Below are 27280 nucleotides of genomic sequence, written 5' to 3' on the forward strand. Positions count from 1 at the left end.
TTCACCAACTCCTCCTAGGCCGATTGCCCGATCAAGCTCATATTTGGGGAAATCATCTACACAAATGGGGCATCAAAAGTTATCAATATTTTGATTTTAAGTGCTACAGTCTCTGTGCCGTGGAGCTGCAAATATACTGTCACAAATGGGAAAAACGCCAAATCCTTGAAATGTTCACATTTATGCTTCACACTTTAATGAACTCCTCTGTGGGCAATAGCTCGATCAAGCTCATATTTGGGAAAAATTATCTATACAAGCGGAGCATCAAAAGTTATCCATATTTTTATTCCAAGTGTCACGGTCTCTGTGCGCTGGAGCTGCACATTTGACCAACATTTGTGTTCATTTGCACTGGTTAAGCACAGCATTGTACATGTCCAATGTGTCGCTGTCTTAGTTCTTAGACAATTACGTTAGCGCCAACTCTGTAAAATGCAGAGAGCAGAGTCGGAAGGCCGGCGGCCCGCGAGGGCCGTTGGATGCCGCTTGCGGCTTTAATTATTATTACTATTGTTATTGAAATGTATATCAACTATCAAACATATTCCTTAGTATTGAACTTGAGTTTAAAATGTTGGTATTGTGAAGTCAAACATTTTCAACAGATACAAATTACAATTTGATGGCGCTTGGTTTTGAAACAGCCTAAATAACTTCACCTTTATTTATTTATCAACCTTTATTTTACCAGGTAAAACCCAATGAGGTCTAACCCTAACCCTTTTTTAAAGGTGACCTTGGGCACAGTGAAAAAGTACTAGCACACAAATCATAAAAATATTGACACAAAAAAGATACATTTTTAATTTAAAAATACAAACAGAGCTACACTTAAAAGCACAGACATTTTTTGCTTAGTTTTTTATTTTATCTTATTTAGCATTTCATTTTGCAAGACCTTTCCAAAAATTAGCCAGTTTAAGGTTAAGTTAGGGTTCAGCTAACTTAGATGTGATAAAATGAGTTCGTAAATCTTATTCTCTTTTTCAGCTCCAAAACTCTCTTTGTACTTGGCAAAGTGTTAGTTCCCAGCCGCATCCTTAATTATTGTATTGATTTCTCATTCCCATTGCCAGTGCTGTGTGTCCTCTGTGGTGGTATTTTATAGATATGAGTTATGTATTTACTAGTGATTGCCAGTTTGGGGTACACTTTACACAGACTTTCATTACTTGATGAGATATTTATGGAGCCACACGTCTAGAGTTTTATATTTAGCTCCTCTTTCCAGTAGAATGCATTCACTGAACTGTAGAAAGAGAAAGTAGCTTCTTCTCAGCAGCAGTCTGTGATTTTGCACTTTCCCCCCTGTGTGTGAGTGTGTGGGGGCTGTGGTTGCCATGTCTGCCCTTATAAGGACTCTGTTTGGGAAGAGTTAGTCAGGAATGAACAGAATTACACTCACTCCCAAAATCTGCTGCTCTTGCTCTCCATGCTCAAAGTCTGGCAGTATTCAGCTGTCTTGCAGTAATTATTGGGGAAAAGATTAAAATCAAGCAAGGATATATACGTACAGTGCTATAACTGCAATTAAGAGCTAGCTACTAGGGTTATGTTGGAATTAGCAAAAGCTCCAATACTACACATTTTTCAGGTATAGATGGAGGCAAGTACTCAAACGAAATCAAAGATTGAATACCCCCTCTGTTTTCCGCTGTTCCAGCCTCTGTTTTCAATGCCATGGGCAACACACAGAACAGTTTAAAGGAAAATATGATGCATTATTTATGTTATTGTTGGACTTTAGACGTGCTCTTGAGTACCTTTACTTTGGCATCTCATGTTTTAAAACAAAATTACTTTGACTCACTTGACTCATGGATTTCCCACACCTGGAACTGAGCTTTTGGCTCTGTCTACTGGCTGCAGAGGGAAGTACATTGGAGAGAGAAACAAATGCTAGCTTGCCTCTGACGCGCTAATGCAGCCATGCAGAATGAGTCTGGCGATGATTTAAGGACTTGAAAACACAGGCTACCTCATAGGTAGAATATGACATCACACATTGGGGAAATGTAGAATGTTTAGACACTCGGACGGGAGAGGATTTTCTAAACAGGATTTACCAAACAAGTGTAAATGAATAGACTCCAGGTATGTTTTTGATGATGGAACAATGTTATAAGATGATAAAAAGCTTTAAAAAGTACATTTTGCATAACACGTGTACTTTAAAGAGCACATGGCTGGTTTGGACTACACGTTTCACTAAAACGTAGTGAACATGACAGAATGTCAAATTGTGAGAGAGAATCCAAAAGCTGCGGGAAAAAAATAATCTGTGGGGATCGTAAGATATGAAAATCGCTGCAGTTTTTGGTCAGCGTGCAGACTGGCAGTCATGGCGGTGGGATATAATCGTTTTATGAGCAAACATCTTTCACAAACGTGGTGTGAGTATAGCGCCAGATCACCATGGGGAACTTGCAGCTGTTCAGAGCAGCGACCAAAAAGTGTGGTTTGTCGCCGTGAGCAAACCAGCAAGAACTCGTCACAGAGAGTTCCACAAATTTTGTGGAAAACTTCAAAACCAAACAATCCCGTGTTCGCTCATTTCCTCATCGGAGCCAGGCCACGGAGTGAATAGAAGCCGAAGCCCCGCCCCGTCTCCCGCATCAGGCCAGTTAAACTGGTGAGAGAAACGCGGACACACCGCAACAGAGCGGGCAACAGAGCAGTAATTACTAGATCACTATTTTATTCAATATCTGCATACAAATACAGGCTGAGACATAGATTTTCAAAGTTAGGGGCCTGGGGGGGTCCCTAAGTTAGGGGCCCCAAGCAATTTCAGGAGCCCACAAGCGCGCGCGGCATCGCGGCGTCATAAGAACAAGATAAATGTGTTGTTTTAAACCTGGTTATTAGCATGTAAAACAATTTAAAATACTTTTATCTGTTATTTGATATGAAGAGCACAAATACTGAATCATATAAACCAGAGATCATGATCTTTAAAACTGTTTAATTCAATATAATAATGTTTATAATAATATATAATAATATGTTTAAATAAATACTGTTTACAGCATTTGACACAAGATCTTGTGGAATATATGAAATCACGTCCTACAAAATAAACTACTAACATATATACATTGCCCCGAAAATTAGACCGGGCATTTCCGAGGACACGTGAACGCAACACGAACGCAGCGGCCAATCAGATGCCCGCTTTCATCGATATTACATCACGGAGACCGTTCGGCCAATGAGAAGCGTGTCTGTCAAAACGAAACTTAAGCGATGAAAATGCCCCGAATATGGCCAAATTATTAGTTAAATCTTGATTTTTTTTCGAGGAGGGGCACGGCGGACCCCCTCCTATCTCAAACCGCGGACCCGCCGGAGATTCAACTGCTTGCGGGCCCCGGGCCCCTGTCTATTTCGCAGCCTGCAATAAGGCCACTTCAATGTGAAGCGCTCCCTTCTGAGAAAAGAAAACTGTCTGCAAAACCTGTGCGAGGATTTAAAAAATAAATAAAAAATAATCCGACCTACCTACCTGGATTTTTTTTTTCTGTTACCGGAAACACACAATTTATTTTATTTGGCCTCATTTGAACAGAAAATACATTTGTGTTAGCTCTCTGATGCCCTCATTTAGTCTTTAACATGGAAGCAGAACTTTGGCCACTTTTACTATGGAGCCATGGAGCCTGCTTGACATCAGCGCTAACATCAGTGGCGGATCCATGGGTGGTGCGTGGGGTGCAACATGTAGAACATAGGTTTATCGTGCAGGGGACCCGGGTGTGAATCCTGCACTGGCTTCTCTTTATTCATGTTGTTCTTTTCATATTTAAATGTTTTAAACTCAAAACATGTCATTTGTGCAGAGCGGAGGGTCACTCTCCTCAAAAAGGCAGTGGCTGCAGAGCCGCAGTGCGGTCAAATAGCCCAGCAGTTTCAGGAGCCGCGGCAAAAAATTACATGGCAGTTTCGCGGCTCTGTAGACACTGCCCCTCAAAAATGGTCAAATCATTTATCAGTCAGATAAATATAGATATACTCGAGACTCTGAGAATGAGTTGATTTCTTGAAGTCAGTCTAGCTCAGGTGGTAGAGCATGAGACTTTAATTCATAGGGTTGTCAGTTTGAGCCCTGGTAGGGCGAAAAGGGGTTTTCATATTGGTTTTGTCACTGTTTGTATTAAATCAGAACACCAAGATGTACAATATCTTGAAAAAGTAAATGTAACTAAATGCTACCACCTCTGCTGTTCTATTCAACGTGGGTCTGTGTGCAGCTAAGTCTAAGTCCAATCCCACACAAAATCACCACCACTGAACTTGCAAATTCTCCCTAGTTGTTCTGGAATTCATATGAGTCTTGTATTAGTTTATTAGTTCATATTCTATATTTTTCCTGAAACTATAATACTCCTGCTCCTTCTAATAATAAGCAATACCTGACAACAAAATTTTAGGGATAAACTGTTATTTGGTTTCCATTTTTCGGTCCTGTTTAATTCAACCTCCTTGTATATATATTTTTATAATCTATGTGATATATGAGTTAGAGCCAAGTTTGTTTTGTTTCCTATATAACTATCTGTTTTGATGGATTTAGGTCACATTTTTACTTAGCACATCCTGCTTTATTCGTGGTTCCTACTTGTAATGTCTGTTTTTTCATGGTTTGCCTGAACAATTTCTCCTACCACCATTATCCCTGGAGACATACTTTAAGCATGTGCTAATCTGATAGCTTTGTGGGCGTTGTGTTCAAACTGCTCACGGCCATAACTAGTCTGCATACAAATCCATGTAAATACTGCGACCGCCTATATACATTATTATAAATGTGTGTAAATGGTCATGTGTGGCCATTGTTGTGTGTGTTGTTGATTGGCAATGTATGACTCATAAAAGCAGCTCAGAATAGCCAGATGAGAAAGAAGAGAAGGGAATATACAGTATAACAGCCGGTTAATGTTGAATGATAAGCAGTGACCAGAGGCAAGGAGAGAGCATGTACTGTAATCACGTAAGGATTTCCCCACAGAAGTTTATCCTAAGTGAACACAGATTTATGTATTTGATTCCCAGACTGTGGTGTATTTTTGTGTGAGGTTTGTACTGGTACTGAAATTAACATTAAATCCCATTTATTTGAATAATAAGAAAAAAAAAACCCATCAAAACATGTTTCTAGACAATGCAGACATATGGTTGTTGGAAATATACATTACCGATAATAAGACCAAAATGCATATTTAGTTATAGTAAAGTTCTCAAATTAAGTTTTCCCTGTGTATGCATAATAATACAATGTATTTATCTGGCCGATAGAACTATTTCTGGCATGGTTGTATAAACATCTATTTTTATTTATGAGTCTGTTTGACTGAGGACGAACTGGGAATGACACATGGGCACACACAGACTGGGCTGGTGCAGAAAAGATTTCAGTGCCAAATATTGGCTCGATTTTCAATTTCAGACTAATACCAATGTCGATATGGCATATCCAATAATTGATACCATCCTTAACATTATGTTCCAACATAATGTTTCATTTAAGAAATGTTTATTACATGAATGTTAGCATGTATGCTAATTTCTGCACAGAGCACTATTCAATTCCATTCCATTCAATTCAATTCAATTTATTTTTGTAAGGCCCAAAATCACAACAACAGTTGCCTCTGAGGGCGACAGTGAAAAATGAATCAAGCAATGTCTGTGGTGGCGATGGAGTCAAACAATGTCTGTGGTGGCGAGGGACGATGTCCCAGAGTCCTCTGTCCTTAGACCCTTCTTCTCGGCCAGGAAAAACTACAAAAACCTCCTTGGGAAAAAGTAGAAACCTGGAGGAGTTCCAGAGTGAAGGAGAGATCTGACTCTCACAGACGGACGCGAGGGAGACTGGAGCTGGACCCACTCTTCAGGCAGATGAGGGACAGTCAGAGTCGAGCTGGACTCACTCTTCAGGCAGATGAGGGACAGATGAGGGACCGTCGGAGTCGAGCTGGACCCACTCTTCAGGCAGCTGAGGGACCATCCATACGGGGCAAGGACCACTTCACCAGGAGAGGGACATCTGGGTCCACAGGTCCTCAGGAGTGAGAAAAAGAAAAAAAAAAGTGGAATTGAAAAATACATATTGTTAGATAGAATAAGTAGTCAGAAGAAGAGGATAGTGCTCAAGCTGCCATACTTCCCCCAGCACAGTTGCTCCTAGGTCAGCATAGCTGAATCTGTGGGTTTATATTTCTGTTCCTAACTGGTCTGAAATAAGCGATTTCAAAGAGGAACGTTTTAAGCCTGGACTTAAATGAAGAGACTGTGTCGGCATATTTAACATGGACCGGGAGCTGATTCCATAACACAGGCGCTTGGTGGCTAAACGCTCTACCTCCTACTGTACTTTTAGAGACTCTTGGGACCACCAGAAGGCCAGCATTTTGAGAGCGAAGAGCTCTGTTTGGATGATATGGTTCTATAGCATCTTTGAGGTAGGATGGGGCCATGTCATTTATGGCTTTGTAAGTCAGGAGTAGAATTTTAAATTTTATTCTAAACTAGACGGGGAGCCAGTGAAGAGACTCCAGCACCGGCGTAATGTGCTCTCTTCTTTTAGTTCCTGTTAATAATCTTGCTGCTGCATTTTGAACCAGTTGAAAGCTTATTATGGAGCTTTTAGGACACGCTGCGAGAAGGGAGTTATAGTAGTCTAATCTAGTCGTTACAAATGCATGGATAAGTTTTTCAGCATCGCTTTTAGGCAGGATTCTTCTGATTTTGGCTCTTGTTGCGCAAATGGAAATAGGCTGTTTTACAGGCTTGATTTGTATGTGCTTTAAATGAGAGCTCCTGGTCAAATAAGACTCCAAGGTTTCTTACAGTAGAACTGGAGGCTACACTGACATTGTCCAGTGTGACTATCTGCTCAGATAGAGCGTCTCGTAGATGCTTAGGGCCAAGCACAATGACCTCAGTTTTTTCAGGGTTAAGAAGCAGGTAGTTAAGTGTCATCCAGGTTTTTATATCCTTCACACAAGTACTAAGTCTGTCTACTTGATCGCTCTGATCAGATTTCATTGATAAATACAGCTGAGTGTCATCTGCATAGCAGTGGAAGTTAATGCCATGCTTTCTGATAATGTTGCCTAACGGCAGCATATAAAGAGTCAACAGAATTGGACCGAGTACCGAACCCTGTGGCACACCGTAAATTACTTCAGAGCAAGATGAGGAGCTCTGGTTTACATTAACAAATTGGTACCTATCAGATAAATAGGATTTAAACCAGCTAAGGGCTGTTCCTCCAACACCTACATCACATTCTAACCTCTGCAGTAGAATGTTGTGGTCGATGGTGTCAAACGCTGCGCTGAGGTCCAACAGGACCACGATTGAGACCAGTCCATCATCAGCAGCTAATAACAAATCGTTTGTGACTTTAACTAGTGCAGTTTCAGTGCTGTGGTGGGCTCTGAACCCTGACTGGAAGACTTCAAATAAGTGATTGCCCTGTAGGTGGCGACAAAGCTGTTTTACTACAACTTTTTCAAGGATTTTAGAGACAAAGGAAAGATTTTGAAAAAGGTCTGTAGTTTACCAATTGGTCGGGATCTAGAAAAAGCCTAACGCTTTTTCAGAAGAGGTTTAATGACTGCATGTTTGAAGGACTGTGGAACATAGCCACTTTCGAGTGAAGTATTTATTATAGAATAGGGTCTATAATTAGGGGGAGAATGTCTTTGAGGAGTCTGCTTGGAATGGGGTCTAGGACACAAGTTGAGCTTTTAGAGGACATAATGGCTGAAGTTATCTCTGCTTGATCAACAGCTGTGAACCTTTCTAAATTTACTGGTGGATTTATATGGGATGTTAGATTTACAGCTTGGGCTAGTTCAGCGCTAATAGCGGGGGTAATTTCTTCTAATTTATCTCTGATTGTTTTTATTTTATTGTTAAAAAATAGGAGGAAATCATCAGAGCTGAGAGAAGCTGGGATTGAGGGCTCTACTGCACTGTGGTAGTTTGTTAGCCTAGCTACATTGCTGAAAAGAAATTTAGTGTTACTTTTGTTGACTTCTATTAGATTTGAATAGTATCTGGTTTGGGCCTTACGCAGGGCCTGCTCATAGGACAGCAGGCAACTTTTCCATGCTTTTAGGGATTCTTCTGTGTGGGAGCGACGAAATAATGCTTCTAACTTTCTAGCTCTTTGTTTATGTGAACGCAATTCTTCGTTGTACCATGGGGAGGCGCACTTTGGCCTTCTGTTTTAACGGCGCTACAACGTCAAGAGCAGACTTCAGAGAGTTCATGGTCAGGTCGACAAATTGATCACTTAAACTGGGACTAAAACTGTTCTCAGCAGGACCACATGACATGTCACTGAATATTGGCTCTATTATTTCTTTGAATTTTGAGATAGATTTTTCAGATATTGTCCTTTTCATTATAACTTTATTCTGTGGGACTGGATGATCTTTAAGAATGAACTGAAAGGTAATTAGGAAATGATCTGACAATATAGGGTTTTGAGGAAAGACAATGAGGTCACTAATCTCTATTCCATACGTTAGGACAAGATCCAGAGTGTGATTATGACTGTGAGTCGGTTTATTTACATTTTGAGTGAAACCAATGCTGTCTAACAAGGCGCTGAAGGCATTACTGAGAGCATCATCACTCACGTTCACGTGGATATTAAAGTCTCCAGCTATAACTATTTTATCCCAGGCTAACACTAAGTTTGATATAAAGTCAGAAAACTCTGTTAAAAACTCTTTTCATATTTGGACATGTGATTGACAGCATGAGGCTTTCAAATGAGTGAAATGCATTGTTAGTTTTAGGGCTCATGAGTAGGCTTGAGTGTGAGATCACTGCCACACCACCACCTCGGCCTGTGCTCCTGGCAGTCTGAAAGTTAACATGGGTGGGTGGGGTGGACTCATTTAGTCTGACGTAGTCGTCTTGTTGAAGCCACGTTTCAGTTAGAGCTAGAAGATCTATGTTATAGTCACTAATTAATTCATTAACTAAAAGCGATTTGGAGGAAATTGATCTAATGTTGAGCAGTCCACATTTTATGTGCTTATTCATTTGTATATTTGTGTCATTTGTGAGTGTTATTTTCCTTAAGTTATTTGGTCTGACGCCTGAAATAGTTTTTCTGAGATGTAACTTTTAGGCATTATTTGTACGAAGGACACGAGGGACACACACAGTCTCTATCTGTCTTGAATCTGAACACTTCACATATGACAGAGCGGGCGAGAGTTCAGCGACAGAGAAGCGTCTTACACTGCTGCTCTGCGCCCGGGGCTCATCCCTAGGTGGTCACTTAACACGACTAAGACTATCGGTCAAATTCCAAACTAATAGGGATGTATCCTCCGAAGTCGGATGGATGCCATCCCTGCGTATGAGCCCGGGCTTTCCCCAAAATGCACTCCAGTTATCAACAAAGACTATGTTGTTTTGAGGGCACCATCTAGATAACCAGCTGTTGAATGCTGAAAGACGGCTGTACAATTCAGCATTAATCCGATTGGGCAGGGGACCAGAAAATATTACAGTGTCTGACATCAACTTCGCCAATTCACACACCGCAACTACTTGTACTTTGAGCACCTCTGATTGTCTCCGCCGGGCGTCGTTACCGCCTGCGTGAATCACGACTCAAAGGAAATTCTGTCTACTCTGCTTTAAGATCCTAAGATTTCCTTCGATGTCACCCATTCTGGCCCCCGGGTAACACCTAACGCTAGCAGCTGGCAGCTTCACGTCTGACTATAGAACTCCCGATTACAAGAGTTTCTCTAGTCTGTTCAGCGGGCGTGTGATCGCTGAGGGGAGAAAACCTATTGTAGACGGAAAGCTCACGGTGCACTAAGGTTCGGCGTTTAGCGCCTTGTCCCCTCCGAACTGTCACAAATTGATCCCTATTCTGTTCCTGGTCTAGTCCCGGCTGCATGGGAGACGCTGGGGGGCTGAGCTCGGCCTTACTGCGACTGCTACTGCTAATGCTACGCCCTGTAGCGCGGTCCGGTACACCTGAAGCTAAAACCTGACTATAGCTGGACTTTAGCTCCTCTAAACAGCGGATCCGCGCTTCTAACTCCCTAACCCTGGCCTCCAAAACTACCACTACACTGCACTTCACGCACCTATCATCAGAGAAAGAGCCAGGGTTCTGACTCGACATATGACAACTTAAACAGGTAAAGATAGATCCAGCCATGACGCTAGCGGCTAGTCTACACTAGGGTAGTTCAGGCTGGAGCTAGAGAGTGAGGAGGGCTTTTAATCCAAGAAATACAGAAAAGTGAGCGGTTTGAGGCTCCGGATTGTTTGCGGAGCAATCAAACTTTCACTTTTGTGTATATAATGCGAAAATAGTGTGTATAATTTCTGGATTAATCAATAAAAAGCTCTAAGAACAAACAGCTCTGAAAAAGCGATACACTCACCGGAAGTGACGTCACCGGAAAGTGATTTCATAACACTAATGGTAACAATCTACAAAAACGTGTGCAAAACATGGTCATGCTTTCTGACGAGGCTCTGTTTTCACTCACGTGTGGTCGAGTGGTTGTCTGTCACAAAACAACCATGGTTTTCATAGTTTGTGATATTTTGAGGCTAACACTAACTCTCCCATTGGAAATTCATTGGAGGTAATGTGAACAGCACCAGCTTCTGAGCATGCATTCTGTTTGCAAACATCAGAAGGGTTTATATTTCCCATGTGGGAACATGCACAGTAGGCTAATTCTAAGATTGGTAGGCTACTCAAGTCCTGTTCAAGATCTGGAGAAGGTATTGGCAACCTGCAATAATCTCATGTTGCTCTTAGGGATGTAACAATCACTCGTATTGTCAAAAGTCACACAATAATATCGTGGACTGTCACAGTATTTTATATTGCAAGCTTCTGCTTAAATGCATTGTTTTATTTCAGCAGACGCTAAAGAAACAGTGATAACTACATAGACCACGATCCTTTGCTTCATTTCACTGCAGATATCATGAAAATATCCACCTTATTCTGGAATCCCGTCTGGGTGCCGTCATACGACATAATCCTTCTTCCGGTTGTATTATTTAATTCAGAGCTGCCGACCTCCGGAGAAAATAAGTTCTAGACGGACTAAAAAGCCGTTTTCGGGGGGGCAGCATAAGGTCAACACGTTTTTAAGCACTTTCATATCTTAATTCTTTGGAATATGACAATTATGAGTCACGCCAAGGTCTTTCAAAATATCTAAATGCGTCATTGCGATTTGCGATTTAGGTTTCGAAATAAGATTTTATTCTAATTCTAAGTTTATATTTTAAACACGTCCAAAAGCTTTAACATTTGAGACAAGGTAGGTGGAATAAGAACTCCTATAGGGCTGAACAAGGATTCTGAAAAGCAATATACTCTGAACCCGGACTAAAAGTAATTTTAGCTGTTGGAAAATGAAACATATTCTAACTTGATGATTACAGACTTCTTTAAGATGGAGCAGAGCCGCTGTTGCACAACTTCTTTTCCATCTTCCATTACACCACACATAAATAATGGGTTTGCTGGCTTAACCCCTTTTCATCATTAAGTTTCACAATATCAGAGATTCTTGTCATTCCATTACATTTTACATTTTGGAGATGGAAATAGAAAAGATCTGACTGATATGTCATTATAAATTCATTCACAATGTGTTAATTGCATAGTGGCAGTACATTCACAAACGAGACGAAACTGCCATTTGGAAAGGTCACAAAGATCAAATCCCAAAGCCTGCTGTTATTTAGGTGATAGAACGTCCTATTGGGCCTCATGGGGTATTATTATGGTTACAACTTTGTAGTTTAGACCTATTCAAACATGTTCTGAAATACATGGTATTCTCTATTTATATTCTGTAACAAATGTCAATGCTGATGGATGTGTTGAAAATGTCTCCACTTTTTTGAGTTTGGTATTGAACGTGTGTTTGTATGTTTTGCTTGTGATTTGAGCCAGCTCTCTGCTCTCTCTGGAATTAGGAAGTGCCTGGCAGGGTCAGAGAGGTCAAGTCATAACCTAGCAGGAGGAAAATACCGACTGCAACAACTTTGCCTATGTCAACAACAATATTGTACTTCAATATTTAATTTTGTAACAGGCATAGGCAAAAGGCTCATATCAGGAGTGGAGTGAGAATTGTGATATATTTGCCAAGTTTTCAATTCAAAAACATTAGATATACATATCTATGTATATGGTGTGCTAACATTATATGCCACGTTTTGACTGGTTCACTTTGGAGCTTATTGCTTTGAAATGTCTTCTCTGTTTTAATTAAAACTTAGTACGAGATGATTGGAAACACAGACTCAGGTGAAAACAATATGGCAAAAAGCAGATAAATACAGAAAATAATAATTCCTCACCAAACGCTGTCTTCTTGTGATCTTGTGATAAAACACTGTATTTCCACTGATGCTAACTTATATGTTGAACTCACATGCATAGCCAAACAAAGCTAGCACATGTTAGCATCAGTTGTTTCCTGTCTATCGAGGCATTGCAGTCACGTCAAGATTGAAAATGTTTTATCTCCAGTGCATAATGCATCTAACATTATCCAAATATAATACATTACATAAAAGAGTTTGGTGTTTACTCCAAACTCCAAACCCTAACCCTAACCCTTTTTTTTTTTTTTTTACTTCTTATAAGATATCTGTCCTTTTCCTCTGTATCTACCTGCGTTGCAACAATGAAATTTCCCCATGTGTGGACAATAAAGGAATATCTGATCTAATCTAATCTTATCTTATCTTACCAAACACCAAGCGCTTCCAAACTGTTCTAAAGCAAATTGGTCTGGGGGACTAGGGCCTGTCGAAATGTGTTTTGTATACATAAAAAAATAAAGGATAAAACAAACAGAAATATATATATATATATATATATATATATATATATATATATATATATATATTCTTTGGTGACCTATATAAATGAATAAAGTGTCCATTTAAACAATTTTAGACAGCTAACCTTACACACTGAAATAACACCATGAAAAATAGGCTTGAACTAGGGTTTCTATACAAATGGTCAAATTTCTCTATTTTCTTATCTCATTGTTTCTTCCGAGTTACTTCCTCTTTAAGTCCCGCCCTCTTCCCGTCTTGGCTCCTCTTGTGGTCTGGCATTTCTCAGCTCCACATTCCAGCTGTGAGTCTGCAGCCTCCTTGAATTCTTTATGTGTAACCTTTCAAGTATTGGCTAGAAACGTCCAGCTTGTCTTGGCTTCACATGTAGAGAAGATAGGTTTAGTAAAAAATATCCTAGAAAATCAAGATTAAGTTCATAGTGAACATTTTAAAGACTTCCAGAAGCATCAACATTTGAGGGAAATATGAACATTTGAGGGAATTATGTACATTTGAGGGAAATATGAACTGTTAAACTAATACAAGAAGCACATCCATTTGGGAACATGTTTATATAGGTTTAAACTGCAAAGTTAGCAGGTTTTTCGCAGAATAAGACTCCTTGGAGGCCGAATATGTTGTGGTTTATTACCTAAATAAATGCGGCTTTTCCGATTTGCTAATTGCGTTTTATCTTGCAACTCTAAGATCCACTCTGGTAAACATTTCTGTCTATGAAGCCTTTCTGAGTGAGGACAGTTCTGCAATATTGATGTAATTCACTATGATGGGTTTGTGTAAGCATTTTGTTCATCCACGGACAAATGCTAAAAAGTAAGAATGATTTTATTTTAATTTTAACTAGATATCTGTAGTTATTTGTATGCAAAGAACAAAAAAGCATCCATGTAATGTGAAAAGTTGTGTCATCAATCAACAATTTTAGTCAGCTACAATCTATTAATAGTTTCAGCAGAGTTGAAGTTTTTGGAACGACTTAACAGTTTAATTTGTCGTTTAACTTATACTTATACTGTTTACTAATACTTAGATTAGCCTTTTTGTTTCCTTATGGTGAAAGTAATGGGTTGTGCAATTACTCATCAAAAATCAAAAATCAAAAAATCATCAATAGTTGGAAACTATTGATGATTTTTTTTATAACTTGCAGCGCTCTTATTTACCGGTAGTCATCTCATCTGTCTTTAGTCAACTTTGAATGTCCTTGGTTACATACAGTTCGAATGTTCTAAAACAAAAGTATGCTATTTATTAATTTATTATAATACTAGCATTTGGTATGATGCAGTTGGAACCATGCAGTGCTCTGATTGTTTTGGCTAAACCTAATGTAGTTGTTCTCGAGTGAAGGGAAACTTGTGTAGGAAAAGCACTCTGTTCCATTGACTTTGTTTCTGTAAGGCAGTGCTGTAAATGTCAGCAGCAGCCTTCAGCTCTTGTGTATGAGTCAGCACAACCACTCACCCACTCAAACAAACTCACTGCCACAACACGCTGAGAGAAAGTGATGGGACAACGACAACAATCTTACATGCATTTCAGAATAACCACTCGATTTAGTTCACCCCACTACGTCCGTGTTTTTGTGTGTGTGCATTGTCAGCAATCTACATGTTTTTACTGACTTTATTCCGGAAATGGCGGAGTAATAAACACACTGAAATGTGACAACGACCTTTGAATTCATTATTGTCGCTAGTAGAGATGTCTTGTCCTAAAATGTTAGTGTTACAATTATTGTGAGAAAAACAACAACATAATTAAAGGTGGTATGGACGATTCTTTTCAGCAATTTTTTTTATCATATTTCCTCGTGGCGTGGATAAATCATTTGTCCTGCCACGTATCAATCATAAAACGCACCTACCGCTCACCTGCAGCCGCGTGCGGTTCGTCCTCACGTTTCCGCGTGCCTAAGCGCATGGATCTATCATAATATAGTTCCCTCAGTGTACGGGGCAAAATGAAGACGGAGAAAGACAGTTCGAGCTGACGCAGAAGTGGACAGAAATCTACGGGAGACGAGAGATGTGATGCGCTCCGTTGCGCTAATAAACAAACGCACGTGTGTGTTGTATCGGTCCGCACGGGAGAATGCGCATGCGCACTTCCGCCTGCGTTCTCAAATCGCCGAAAAATCGTCCATACCGCCTTTAACCATTACTGAAATTTATTTTATTGCCATAATCTCACACACTAACATTCCTATAATTTGTGACTTGCTTTTATGATGTTAATCTGAACTAAAAAAGTTGATATAACAAAAACAGCCAGATGTATTTTTGGACCATGGATGGTAAAACAAAAAACTTGATTTTGCTTTGCTTTCATAATTATTATGTTTTAGTTCTAATGATTATATTGTGACATGAATAATGATGATTTTCAGAATCATTTTGACATCCCTGGTTGCTAGTGTTGCGTCTAGTTTATTTTAGTTTTTAGTGTTATGTACTGCAGCGTCAAACCTTGTTCGATACCACGTTGTAATCAGAATAACATCATATTTCTTCTGAAACAGTTATTTGCTCTCTTTTAATCCATTCACGCGAACACAGCCCCTCGACTCAGGGATGCAATGATTAATCCACTGACTAGTTGACTATAAAGCCGTATTTTGATTATTATGATGATTATCATCATAATAATTCTATGGACTAAGCAGACTTTAAAACACACAAATGAAGAGACCATTTATAACAAAGACAATGGCTTTATTAAATCAAAATGTCAATAAATAAACTATTTATCAATAAAACACTTTTGTACACACAAATTGTACATTTGTAAACAGACAATAATAATAACTTTTGTGGTTCATTTTATGGTCAGACTCGAACCTGAACTAAGGTTGATGTATTTTGAAAATATTCTCTGAATATCATAAATGAGATGATGCAAAAAATGCTGAGATATACATTTTTGTTAATATCACCCACTCCTACTTTGAATCAGTATTAACTATAACAGTATATAACAATATATATTTATATATATTTATATAAAATATATAAGAATTTATATTTATCATCATATCAAATGCCGTTTTGTTATTTGTACCGTGCCACTACTAATGTTTGTGCTAGTAATTTTGTCTACCCCCAACCAAACACAGCAGAACTGTAGAACTATGTTTGTCAAAGTATAAACTACAGGATTAGAAGCAGGTTTTATATAGATGAGCCTTTATTATCCCCTTAGGGAAATTTGTCCTCTGCCTTTGACCCATTCTTAAACCAGTGCTGCTGATCTAGGACAACCTGTCAGGAGCAGCGCAGGGAACCATCTCCAGATCTCGGCTTGGTCAGGACTACCTTAACTACCACACTACCTACTGTGCATGTTTTGGGTTGACCCCATGGAGACAGAATATTTAGTTGACCCCATGGAGACAGAATATTTAGTTCTTAAACTTAAACAGTTCCTGTGTTTTGTTAATTAAACTTATCTCCAATAATGACATTCTGTATTCTGTATCTGTCTCTCCAGCATCTCCAGTGCACCATCCAGGCTCTACAAGACGAGCTCCGGATTCAGCGTGATCTCAACCAGCTTTTTCAGGGGGACTACTCAGAACCCGGTCGTCTCGGTAACCCTCTGCCACAGGAAATGACCGAGGAGAACTTCCTGCGGCTGCACAGCGAGTACGAGCGGCAGGCCAAAGAACTCTACCTCCTCAGAAAAACCCTGGAAGAAATGGAGCTGAGGATAGACACACAGAAGCACACGCTAACAGCCAGGTAATGCTAACAAATGCTAAGTGATGCTAACATTAAAGGGCAGATGTTCTAATTATGACTTTATTTGATTGAATTGTCCCTGCGGCAATTTATTCTGATCACAGTTGGACATCAGCCGAGTTGCAGTTTTTGAAGAAAATTAGAAAAGTAAAGGTTGAAATTTATAGGAAGAAGATCTGAGTTTTAAAATGGAATCCCTCTGTGATGACATCTAAGGCACTAGACAATTAAAAAGGCTTTATTACAGCCCAGCTATTGATATAAAATATTATTATGTACCCCATCAAGCCACAATAAGACATATCTCTTTGCTGGTTTTTCAGGGATGAATCAATAAAAAAGTTACTGGAGATGCTACAGAGTAAAGGCCTGTCAGCGCGGCAGACGGAGGAGGACCACGAGCGGACCAGACGTCTGGCTGATGCGGAGATGACCATCCACCAGCTGGAGGGGCTCCTAGAGCAGAGGGACAAGGAGATGCTCCAGCTCAGAGAGGTGAGTGTCAGCACAGGGTTTGGGCGAGTTTCCTCTAGAATTACGTCATAATTTCAAACGAAAGGCAAGGGCCTTTGAAGATTTTCTTTTTTTAAAGAAATATCAAAACATATGATCCACAAATATTGAACCTTATCACTATTAGTTTGGGATTAGCTCCACACATTGTTTCATGTGGGTAAACCCAGTAATCTGAGATCTGAACCGTAAACCAGGTCAACAAATCCATAATCTGACACAGCAAACTCCACCATAGCATAGAGTTTACATTATGCACTGACATTTTTATTTTATTTCAAAATGCTCCTCAACATTATAGGCAGAACAACTGATAAAATGTGTTTCTTTGCTTTTTTCAGCCTATTTTTTGTCAATAGAGCTTTTGTTTCGCACAAATAAACTTTACAGGACAAAATGTAAAGTAAAAGTGGTTTCTCGTTGTTGCTGCGATTGTGTAGTGTTTAGTTTAATCTAGTTTAAAGACAAAGGCCACTGTCTGTGTGCAGCTTTTCTCTGCTTAAAGGTGGAAAATGCGTTTGCTGCAGATGGTGACAGGTTTTGTCCAGACGAGTCAGCCATAGAGTCCAGTGTGTGTCTGATGTTCTGCTCAGTCTCCTTCACACAGCCCATGTCAGCCTTATAGTCTACCTTAAATGAACATTAAAAAGCAATGCAATAATTCTGTTAATTTTGAGATAGATGTATCAGATAGAATTAATTGATATTGTGAAAAAGTGACGTTACAGACATTGGTGGGAGGAAGTTTTCAAACTGGGCCTAATACAGCAGTTTATTAAAGTTCTTAAATTGTTTTATGAGATACAAGTAGAGATTATTTGCTAGAATTATTGCACTAGTATTATAAAATGCTGTGCTCAATAATTTCATTTATCGAGATATTTTCAGAGGCAAAGTATCATCTGTCAATCCCCCCCTTTTTTTTACTGTAAAATTGCAACGTAATCTTGCATCCCAGTATAGTTTAGTTTTATGTGTCCCTTTAGATCTGTTCATTATGTTTCAGATGAAAATAAGCATGGAAAAATTATAACAATGTTGAATATTGTATCTCGTCTTGAGCTATTTTTACACTGCAAGCAAAATATTTGTTATTATAAGTTTAAGTTATTATTTAAGTTATTATAAGGCATTTAAACTTAAAGCTGTTTGTAAGGTATTTAAAGCTGTTTGTAATTCCCATGAGTTCTGTGGCTGTGGGCCTCAGCGTGGAAATAGATGTGGCTCTTTGCAAATCAAATCCTGCCCCATTTAAATCAAGTATGGAATAAACTAAATCCAGTGTGTAAATTGAAATTCGTGAATTTTAGCTAAATCGGTAACCCCCTCTAGTGGAGAAATGTGGTTAGTGTAATAATATCTATACTTACACTAACCACATTTCTCCACTAGAGACTTGTAGATATTAATCCAAACCACTTTATTTATATAGCCCATTTCATACACAAAAACTGCTTACAAAGTGCTGCAATACAAATATACAATACTAATGTAAAATAATGCTTTATTTAACCTCATTAGTCCTCATTTAAAGCAATTAAATGATGAAAATTTAATAAGAGCAAATATACAAATAAGTAAAAAGATAAAACCAATTCAAATAAATTCAAAAACACAAAAAACACACATAACTCACGTGATGTCAAAAGCCAAAGAGTAAAAATGGGTCTCAAGATGAGACTTAAACACTCCACTGTGGGAGCTCTCAGTGTCCCTTTTGTACCGGAAACACTTTGTACTTTTAGCTCAACTGTGCTTGTGGAAAAAATATATATATATAAACCAGAGGTACCCAAAGCTGGACCTCCTGGGGGTCTAATTTGACCCGTGAATGGATTTTTTGCAGTTGCAAAGGAGACCAAATCAAGTCTATTCCCTTGAAAACAAGTTAATACAAGACAATTTAACCATCAAGTCTTTCCAAATAAGCTTTTTCAATACAAAATTAAGTTTGCCCCTCGACACACTAATACATATTCATTTTGACCTGTGTGATATTTTTTGTTTTTCCCTGTTTAATCCAAATCTCAACTCTTCAATACAATATAAGAAAGCTAAAGTTAAAGGTACGATGAAAGGTTTTGGATATGAAAGGATCCTAGTCTGATTTTAGGCACCACGAGCTGGAGCTGGCCCTCGGACTGCACAGTGCGCTCTGGAGACGATAGAAGCCAGTGCAACGACGCTAACATTGGAGTGAGGTGCTCTCATATTTTGCTTCTGGTTAAAGCCTCGTAACAGAATTCTGGACCTGAAGAAATTAAAGCATGAGTGACTTGTTCCAACGTTTTGTTTTGGATAAAAAACAATTTAACTTTGGATAAAATATATAGATACAAATATTGACAATATAGCTTATAGATTCAATATCTATTCAATTGTTATGTTTAGGTCCCACCGTTTGAAAGAAATAATTTTAAAACCAAGTTTGTAGTTTGAGTGCATCAGGTCATTTCCCCTTAACAATGTTTATTAAGCCCTGCAAATCTTCAAAACAGCTAACTGATGCCAGCAGCAAACTGTGTCAGATGGCAGATGTTACCAAACGGAGGTCAACTCCAAGTCACCATAACGGGAACAAAGTATAAGATTAAGAATAATAGTAGAAAAAGCTTCAGAGGTAGTCATCTGTACTTTTCATACCATGGACCACACCTGGATGAGTGAGATTGCACTCATATTGATTCAGAAACATGTGGCTGCATTCTACAAGATGAGAATTTTCCGTTCGGACGCTGTGGCTGGCCGCACAGAGCCTGGCATATGTGTTGCTGCTTAGACTAAGGCTGCCACCAACAGTTTTTTTTTACTAATTGATTAATCCAGCAATTATTCTTTTGATGAATGGATTAGTTGTTTGAACACTACATAAACAAATGAAGCAAAGGTGACGCCTTTTTAGGGACCTCCTAAATCTGGCATTAAAAACACAAATTTCACATGTCCTATGCCTTTTTGAAGTACCGGTAATTCTTTCATAAAAGCTCTTTTCTCAGTATGTTGCATATTTTTGAGTCAGTGTATAGTGCAGACAACACATATTCAATGGCTAAATTAATTGATGATTATCTCAATAATCGATTAGTTGTGAAGACTGATTAACTTGTTTCAACCCAAACTTAGACCACTTGACCAATGGGCAGCTCTCGATAAGTATTTTTAATTAGAAATATGAAAAAAATCCAAGTACAATATCATGTTAGTCAATCTCATTGGTCAATATTTTTGCAGTTATTGTGGAGGCTATTATTGTATAAACTGTACTCCAGTAACATTCATTTCAATTGTAAAGGATCATTGTCTATGGGGTTCTTTTGCTTTTTAACATTCTAGTGTGAAGTAAATGCTGCATATCAAGCCCAGAATTTACATTACATAATTTGTGAAATTTCTTCCTCTCCATCAAAATCACCCATAATTGATGAAAAAACATGACTCTATCTCAATTAAAATGTGATTAATTGCCCTAATTTGTGCTTGACTTCTGCTTTACCTAAATCTGCCCAGTAATAACAGAGATTCCAGTAACCATAAAGTTCTAAAGATATACATTTTCACAATTTAGTAACCAGTCCTATAATAAATCACAACATTGCTTTGATTGTATACATTATGGTATAATATTTTCAGATGGTCAGGAAAATGTTAGCGTGAGCAAGCTAAATACTGATATTCCGCCCTCTGGCTGCGGCTCCATTCACACACGTTTGTCGTACGGTGCATTAGCTGCTTTTGTGACGACTGTACTCTCCATGGAAAAGCACCGACGTGTTCACTGACCTCCTCTCTCCTCCTTTCACTTTTGTTTTCTCTTTTTGTGTCTGCTCCCCCTTTTTTCCTCATCCTTGAAGCTCTCTGTGCTCTCTTCATTTGAGTTACGATACATTCAGGATCAACAGCAACCAGATCCATCCAACATTTTGATGAAGCTTTACAAATTTGGAAAATGTTTTGGCATTGCAACCTGAATTGATTGGACTTATTGGAGAATAATTTTCACACAATTTGGATCGTTATCAAGGATTCAAAACGGAATAGAAACCTGCTGGAGAATTTTTTTTGACATAACTTCTTACAAATTTATTGAACTTTCATAGCTTTCAGTCTTTTCAACTCTATTTCGACTTTGCACAATGTGGGATGGACGAATTGACCTCCGCAGACTCAGACCCAGCTCTTCTAGAAAACATCTCCTCCACCCGTCGGCCGCCATCCCCATCTCGCCTTCATTTCCCATCATCTCTCCCTCCGTCCCGATCCCCCCTTTTCATGTGTCTCCCCCTTACCAACCCTCACCGCTCTCTGCTCGCCGTACGCCTCTCCGTTCCTCTCCCTCTTTCCCTGTTCACTCTCCTACCTCCGTCAGGCACAGCCGTCCTCCTCACCACCCCTCGTTTGTCCTCGCCTCTTCGGCCCACCCTTCTCTCCATCACTCTCCTTCCTTCCCCACGCCCACGCCGAGACCTACGCCCGTTGTCCAGCCGCCTCTGCAGCCCTTCCCGCCCGTTGTGGTGGCCGCCTCGTCTTCTGCGGAGGGTGTGGTTCTAGGCCCCAGACCGGCCTCGCCCTCCGTGGCCCATCGCGTGGTTCACTCTCTTGGTCCTGTCTCGTTTGCTGATCACTCTGCGTGTGTTTCTCAGGAGCTGCACAGGAGATATGAGGCCGCTCCAGAATCCACCAAGACCAAGGCGCTACAGACCGTCATCGAGATGAAGGTGAGCTACTGCCTTAAATATAATTTTGAATGACTTAAAGGAACAGTTTGCAGTCTGTGCTCTTTATGTTTTTGGATCTACACACATCTGAGTCTGAAGATAGAGACACATCCAAGTGTTTGTCCCTCTCAGTTTGTGTTCAGGCCATGGCTCATGTTCAGCTCCTTCTCCTCCAGAATCCCAGTCTCACAGAGCTGCAGAGGCCAAACTAGTTGAGTGTGTGCGTGATGTCACGCAGGCACTATATGTTCTTGTATTTCACGTATTTATTATTGAGTGTCTGCGAGATGTCTCGCTACACTATATGTTCTAGTGTTTTTTATTATTATATTTTCCATTCGGCGCGTTTCAACTCCTTAACGCTTTAACCGATTTCAACAAGTTATACCTTATTACGATCGCTTTCGCAGTATTACGTCTGCTATTACTTTTGACATTGGTACTACTTGTACTTTTTGCAGTATTTGCAAAAGTATAATATCTAACCCTTTCCAGCCAAATTCTTTGGCGCGTTTCAACTCCTTAACGCTTTCACCGATTTCAACAAGTGATACCTCATTACGATCGCTTTCGCTGTCTCATTACTGCTATTACTTTTGACATTTGTAATACTTGTACTTTTTGCAGTATTTACAAAAGTATAAGTATTTTGACACTTTTCCACCTTCGGTAAGTTTCAACTCCTTGACGCTTTCACCGATTTCAACAAGTGATACCTCATTACGATCGCTTTCACAGTCTTACGTTTGCTATTACTTTTGACATTTGTACTACCTGTACTTTTTACAGTATTTACAAAAGTACTCATTGTAATAAATGTGGCATTGAACACAAGTCATGTTTTCAACAAATATTAACACTTCCACACTTCCAAACACTTTCAACACATCCAGAATTCAACACATTAGTATTTAAACACATGTAGTACTTTTACACACATGTAGTACTTTTACACACATGTAGTACTTTTACACACATGCAGTACTTTTACAAAAAAAGTACTTTTACATAAAAAAAATACTTTTAACACAAAAAATACTTTTAACACAAAAAGTACTTTTAACACAAAAAATACTTTTAACACAAAAAGTACTTTTAACACAAAAAAAACTTTTAACACAAAAAATACTTTTAACACAAAAAATACTTTTAACACAAAAAATACTTTTAATACAAAAAGTACTTTTAACACAAAAAATACTTTTAACACAAAAAATACTTTTAACACAAAAAATACTTTTAACACAAAAAGTACTTTTAACACAAAAAATACTTTTAACACAAAAATACTTTTAACACAAAAAGTACTTTTAACACAAAAAGTACTTTTAACACACATGTACACTTTCAGCAAGAATGCAGACACTCAAGCAATGGCTTCAGCCATTGCAAAATCTAGTTATTACATTTTCCATGAGTTTCCATTTAGCCAGTTTCAACTCCTTAACGCTTCAACCGATTTCAACATGTTATACCTCATTATGATCGCTTTCACAGTAGTATGTGTGCTATTACTTTTGACATTTGAAAAACTTGTACTTTTTACAGAATTTGCAAGAATTTGCAAAAGTATTAGTACTCCATTTAGCCAGTTTCAACTCCTTAACGCTTTAACCGATTTCAACAAGTTATACCTCATTACGATCGCTTTCGCAGTAGTACGTGTGCTATTACTTTTGACATTTGAACAACTTGTACTTTTTGCAGAATCTTCAAAAGTATTAGTACTTTTTCCCCATTTAAAAATGAATTTGGGCATTATGAGTGTCAGCGGAATTCTTTAGCCTTTATTCTTTAGGCTTTATTTTTTTAGGCTTTATTCTTTAGAATTTTGGGACGGAGCCAGTCGAGCGAGCAAGAGAGAGAGAGGGAGGGGGGGAGAGGGGGAGAGGTAGAGGGGGAGAGGGAGGGAGAGGGAGAGAGAGGGAGGGAGAGAGAGAGAGAGAGAGAGAAAGAGAGGGAGGGAGTGAGAGGGAGATGGGGGGAGAGGGAGAGATGCTGACACTCCAGCAATGGCTTCAGCCATTGCAGATTTTCTAGTTCTGATTGGTGCAGGAGCTGGGCTTTAGGTTGTGACCATTCAGATCAGAGAGAGGACAAAGCACAGGTTTAAACACACTGGATTTTCATCTTTGGAACCAGCAACGCAAATGACAGACTCGTGTGGGGCCTTTTCTGCTTTCTGATTGGAGAATCAGTTTGTTAACCAAAACACCACATTATAACAACAAACAAAAACAACTTGTGTTTTTGTGTGTCCATCAGATTATCAGTTAAACTCTGTTACATATGGTTCCTTTAAAAGTGCCATATGTAACTTTTAGGTGGAGGGTCCACCACCTGGAATTTCCCCATTACGGGACAAATAAAGGCTTATCTTATCTTATCTTACCTCGTGGCATCACTTGTTTGTCTCCATTGTTAAACATTCTTCTTCAGTTTCTTCAGAATATTCTATCCAAAACAATTAAACCAAGTAAAAGCAGCACTTAGTGACAGATTATACCACTGTGCGCTGTGTATGTATGTAATGTATGTGTATGTAATTATAGAGCACTGTATACACCACCTTTTCTGACACTTCCATCAGAGGATGATGATTTAAGCACAGGTGATCAGAGAATGGATATAAGAATGTGTGCATACTTCACAAGAAAAATATGCACATTATTAACTGTGTACACAAGTCCTATTTTATTTGTCTAACCCATCTCCCCAGAAGGCCATGCAGACAGACAAAACACATCAGTACAACATTCATTTGGTCTGCACAATTTCGACACAGAAACCCATGACCATGACCATGCCGTAACATTATTACACAACCTCCATAAAGCAAGCTTTTAGCAGATGCTAATCATTTGAGGTTTACATTTGTACCATGGCTGTTTTTGTTCGTCCAGGATGCAAAGATTAGCTCAATGGAGCGTGGAATGAGGGAGCTGGAAGAGGAGGTCAACATGCTCAAGTCGAACGGAGCCTTGAGCAGCGAGGAGCGAGAAGAAGAGATCAAACAGATGGAGGTCTACAGGTCGCACACCAAGTTCATGAAAAACAAGGTGAGACTAATAAAACACATATCTGATATTTACTGTGGACTGGGCATACAACACACAGTCTGCTTCTATTCGGATTATTCTGCACTCATTTATGCTCTACATTCCAGGCGCATACGGATCCACACAGAGGCCTCTGTCCGTCCTCTGTGTGGTTTTGTTCGTCATTTGGTCCATATGTGATTTGTATGTTCACAGTTTATAAATGCGTAGTAATGTAAAGAAACAAATAACAAATACAATGTTGCGTAGTACCTCACTATACAATACCTATCCCGATACAGGGTCCACGATACGATACAAATCCCAATACTATATCCCTTAAAACCGATGTTAAAACTTTACTACAATTATTTTTTTATTAATTAGAATGACAAAATGCATGAGAATCTCATGTTCACAATGTCCCTAATACCAGAATAGAACTGTCATATGATCAGTCACTTTTTCAGCTCCTCAGATTCAGCCTTGATGCATCAGTCTGTAGGTTTCGAAGTGTAGTACTTGGCAATTCATAAGGACTATGTTGTTTAAAGGTATCACGATATGCATCTCTGTATCGATATGCGTATTGCCAATAAGTCTGACATGATATAGCACAATATTAATATATTGACCACAGCCCTAATGCGTAGCTACAGAGCTGTACATGTGCTGACCACTGGGGACAGTAGCTGTAGCTGGAACACAGCGCAACAGTATAAGCTCATCTTTTTTCTTGGCTGTTTTCCAACAGATGAGATGTAAAAACTGTTGCGGGTGCCGCCATGTTTTTTTTTTCTTTCTTTTTTTTCTGTGTGTTGGTCAATTCTCTATCTGACCTTGATTGCCCTCTGGTGGTCATGGAGCAGAATACAGCTGTAACTATGCTTTGAACACACAGAATTGTTTAAAATTAGCATAAATGAGAAGAATTAGTGCAGAATTTTCATAACTTGATTGGAGATGTGTTTAAAAGACATATTATGAATTATTTGTGACTTTGCCATCTCATGTTTTAAAACTTAAAATAATGTAAGTATTGAAAACCACACATCACACACATCAGGATTTGGTGCAAGCACTCTTTCTACAGGCAGCAGAGGGAATTACTATGGGAAAAATTAACAAAAGCTAGCTTGTTCCTGATACACCAATGTAAGCACACAGATATAATGAACACAATTTGAGGCAGAAATGCTCAGAACAAGTCTAGCATTTATGGAGAAGATGAGTTCGTAAACATGATTCGTCAAACAAGTGTGAATGAAGCTAAATACACCTTCAACTATATTTTTGATGAGGGAACCTCATTAGAATATGGTCAATTTAGAATAATATGTGTCCTTAAATTGCAAATCACCTTTCAATTTAAAAGGGACATAATATCCTGAATACATTTTCATAGGCCTTGTCACAACAGTGTTTAATCATCATTAGTTTACTCAAAGTTGTATCTTGTGGTTCCTGCATGTTTCAAGTAATACTGTTTTGTCCTGCAACTGAGGCTCCAGTGCTCAGAAATGTCCTGTTTTCACCTACCTTCTATGCCCGGCCACATCACTGTACTTAGATGGGAGTCTAAATGATACATATAGGGTTCCAAAATATCAGATAGCTGCTTTTGACAAATAAAAGCATGTCAATGACAATCTGCTGCTTGTCACAGTCAAATGTCACTGAAAAGGTTCTGCAGTAGATTAATATTGTACTTTACAATGAAAAGTAAGTAGTAAGTTATAGTTTCTTACTAATTACTTGAAAAAAATTCAATATGTCTCCTTTAATGTATTAAGTGTAATTGTTTTTGTTAAGATAGTCACATGTACATACATTTCTCTCTATGTTCCTGTGGCTGTTGTGATCCATGCTAGTTGTAGAAAAAGCTTCAGTTGTAGTCATCTGGACTCAGTTTGAAAAAGTAGACTTTTCGACTCTCATCCAAGAGTCATTGTCAATAACAGAATTTAGGTCGAGAACTCCGATATTAATACTGTTCTGTGGTAAGACCCGCCCATTGGGAGGAGCCTTCCTGAAGTAGAAAGAGTTGTTGGTTTCAACAGAAACTCCCCCTTGTATCTACCGAGCTAGCCTATTCAGAATCTTAATGGGCTGTTAAAACCTCTTTGTCTTAGTGAGACCCTGGCTCAACCACCCTGAGTACCTGATTAGCATTTGAATTCCCTGGTCCTTTACCTTTCCAGGGGTTCAGTAACCCATTATAGATAACAGGAAGATTAAACCTAAGCCCTCCATTTCTGTTTAAAGAAGGTCTTTCTTTTTTAACAAAAATAGCTTCCTTGACTCCTCTTTCAAACCATCTTTTCTCCCTGCTTAAAACCTTCACCTCACCGTCTTCAAACGAGTGATTAGA

General features: G+C 39.0%; 1 protein-coding gene across 9 annotated transcripts in view; it reads left to right on the forward strand.

Annotated features, from left to right (window-relative positions):
- LOC140366986 (ELKS/Rab6-interacting/CAST family member 1-like) overlaps positions 1-27280 on the forward strand; it is a 226652-nt gene that overhangs the window by 28374 nt on the left and 170998 nt on the right. For all 9 annotated transcript variants that reach the window (XM_072453259.1, XM_072453252.1, XM_072453253.1 and 6 more), the window contains exons 4-7: positions 16393-16643; positions 16967-17138; positions 21797-21871; positions 24775-24930. In XM_072453259.1, the coding sequence (XP_072309360.1) occupies positions 16393-16643; positions 16967-17138; positions 21797-21871; positions 24775-24930 (654 nt within the window). The remainder of the gene's footprint in view (positions 1-16392; positions 16644-16966; positions 17139-21796; positions 21872-24774; positions 24931-27280) is intronic.

This window comes from Eucyclogobius newberryi, unplaced genomic scaffold (genome assembly GCF_026437365.1).
Source record: "Eucyclogobius newberryi isolate DKJ021-1_F unplaced genomic scaffold, fEucNew1.0.hap1 SCAF_2, whole genome shotgun sequence".
Classification (NCBI taxonomy): Eukaryota; Metazoa; Chordata; class Actinopteri; order Gobiiformes; family Gobiidae; genus Eucyclogobius; species Eucyclogobius newberryi.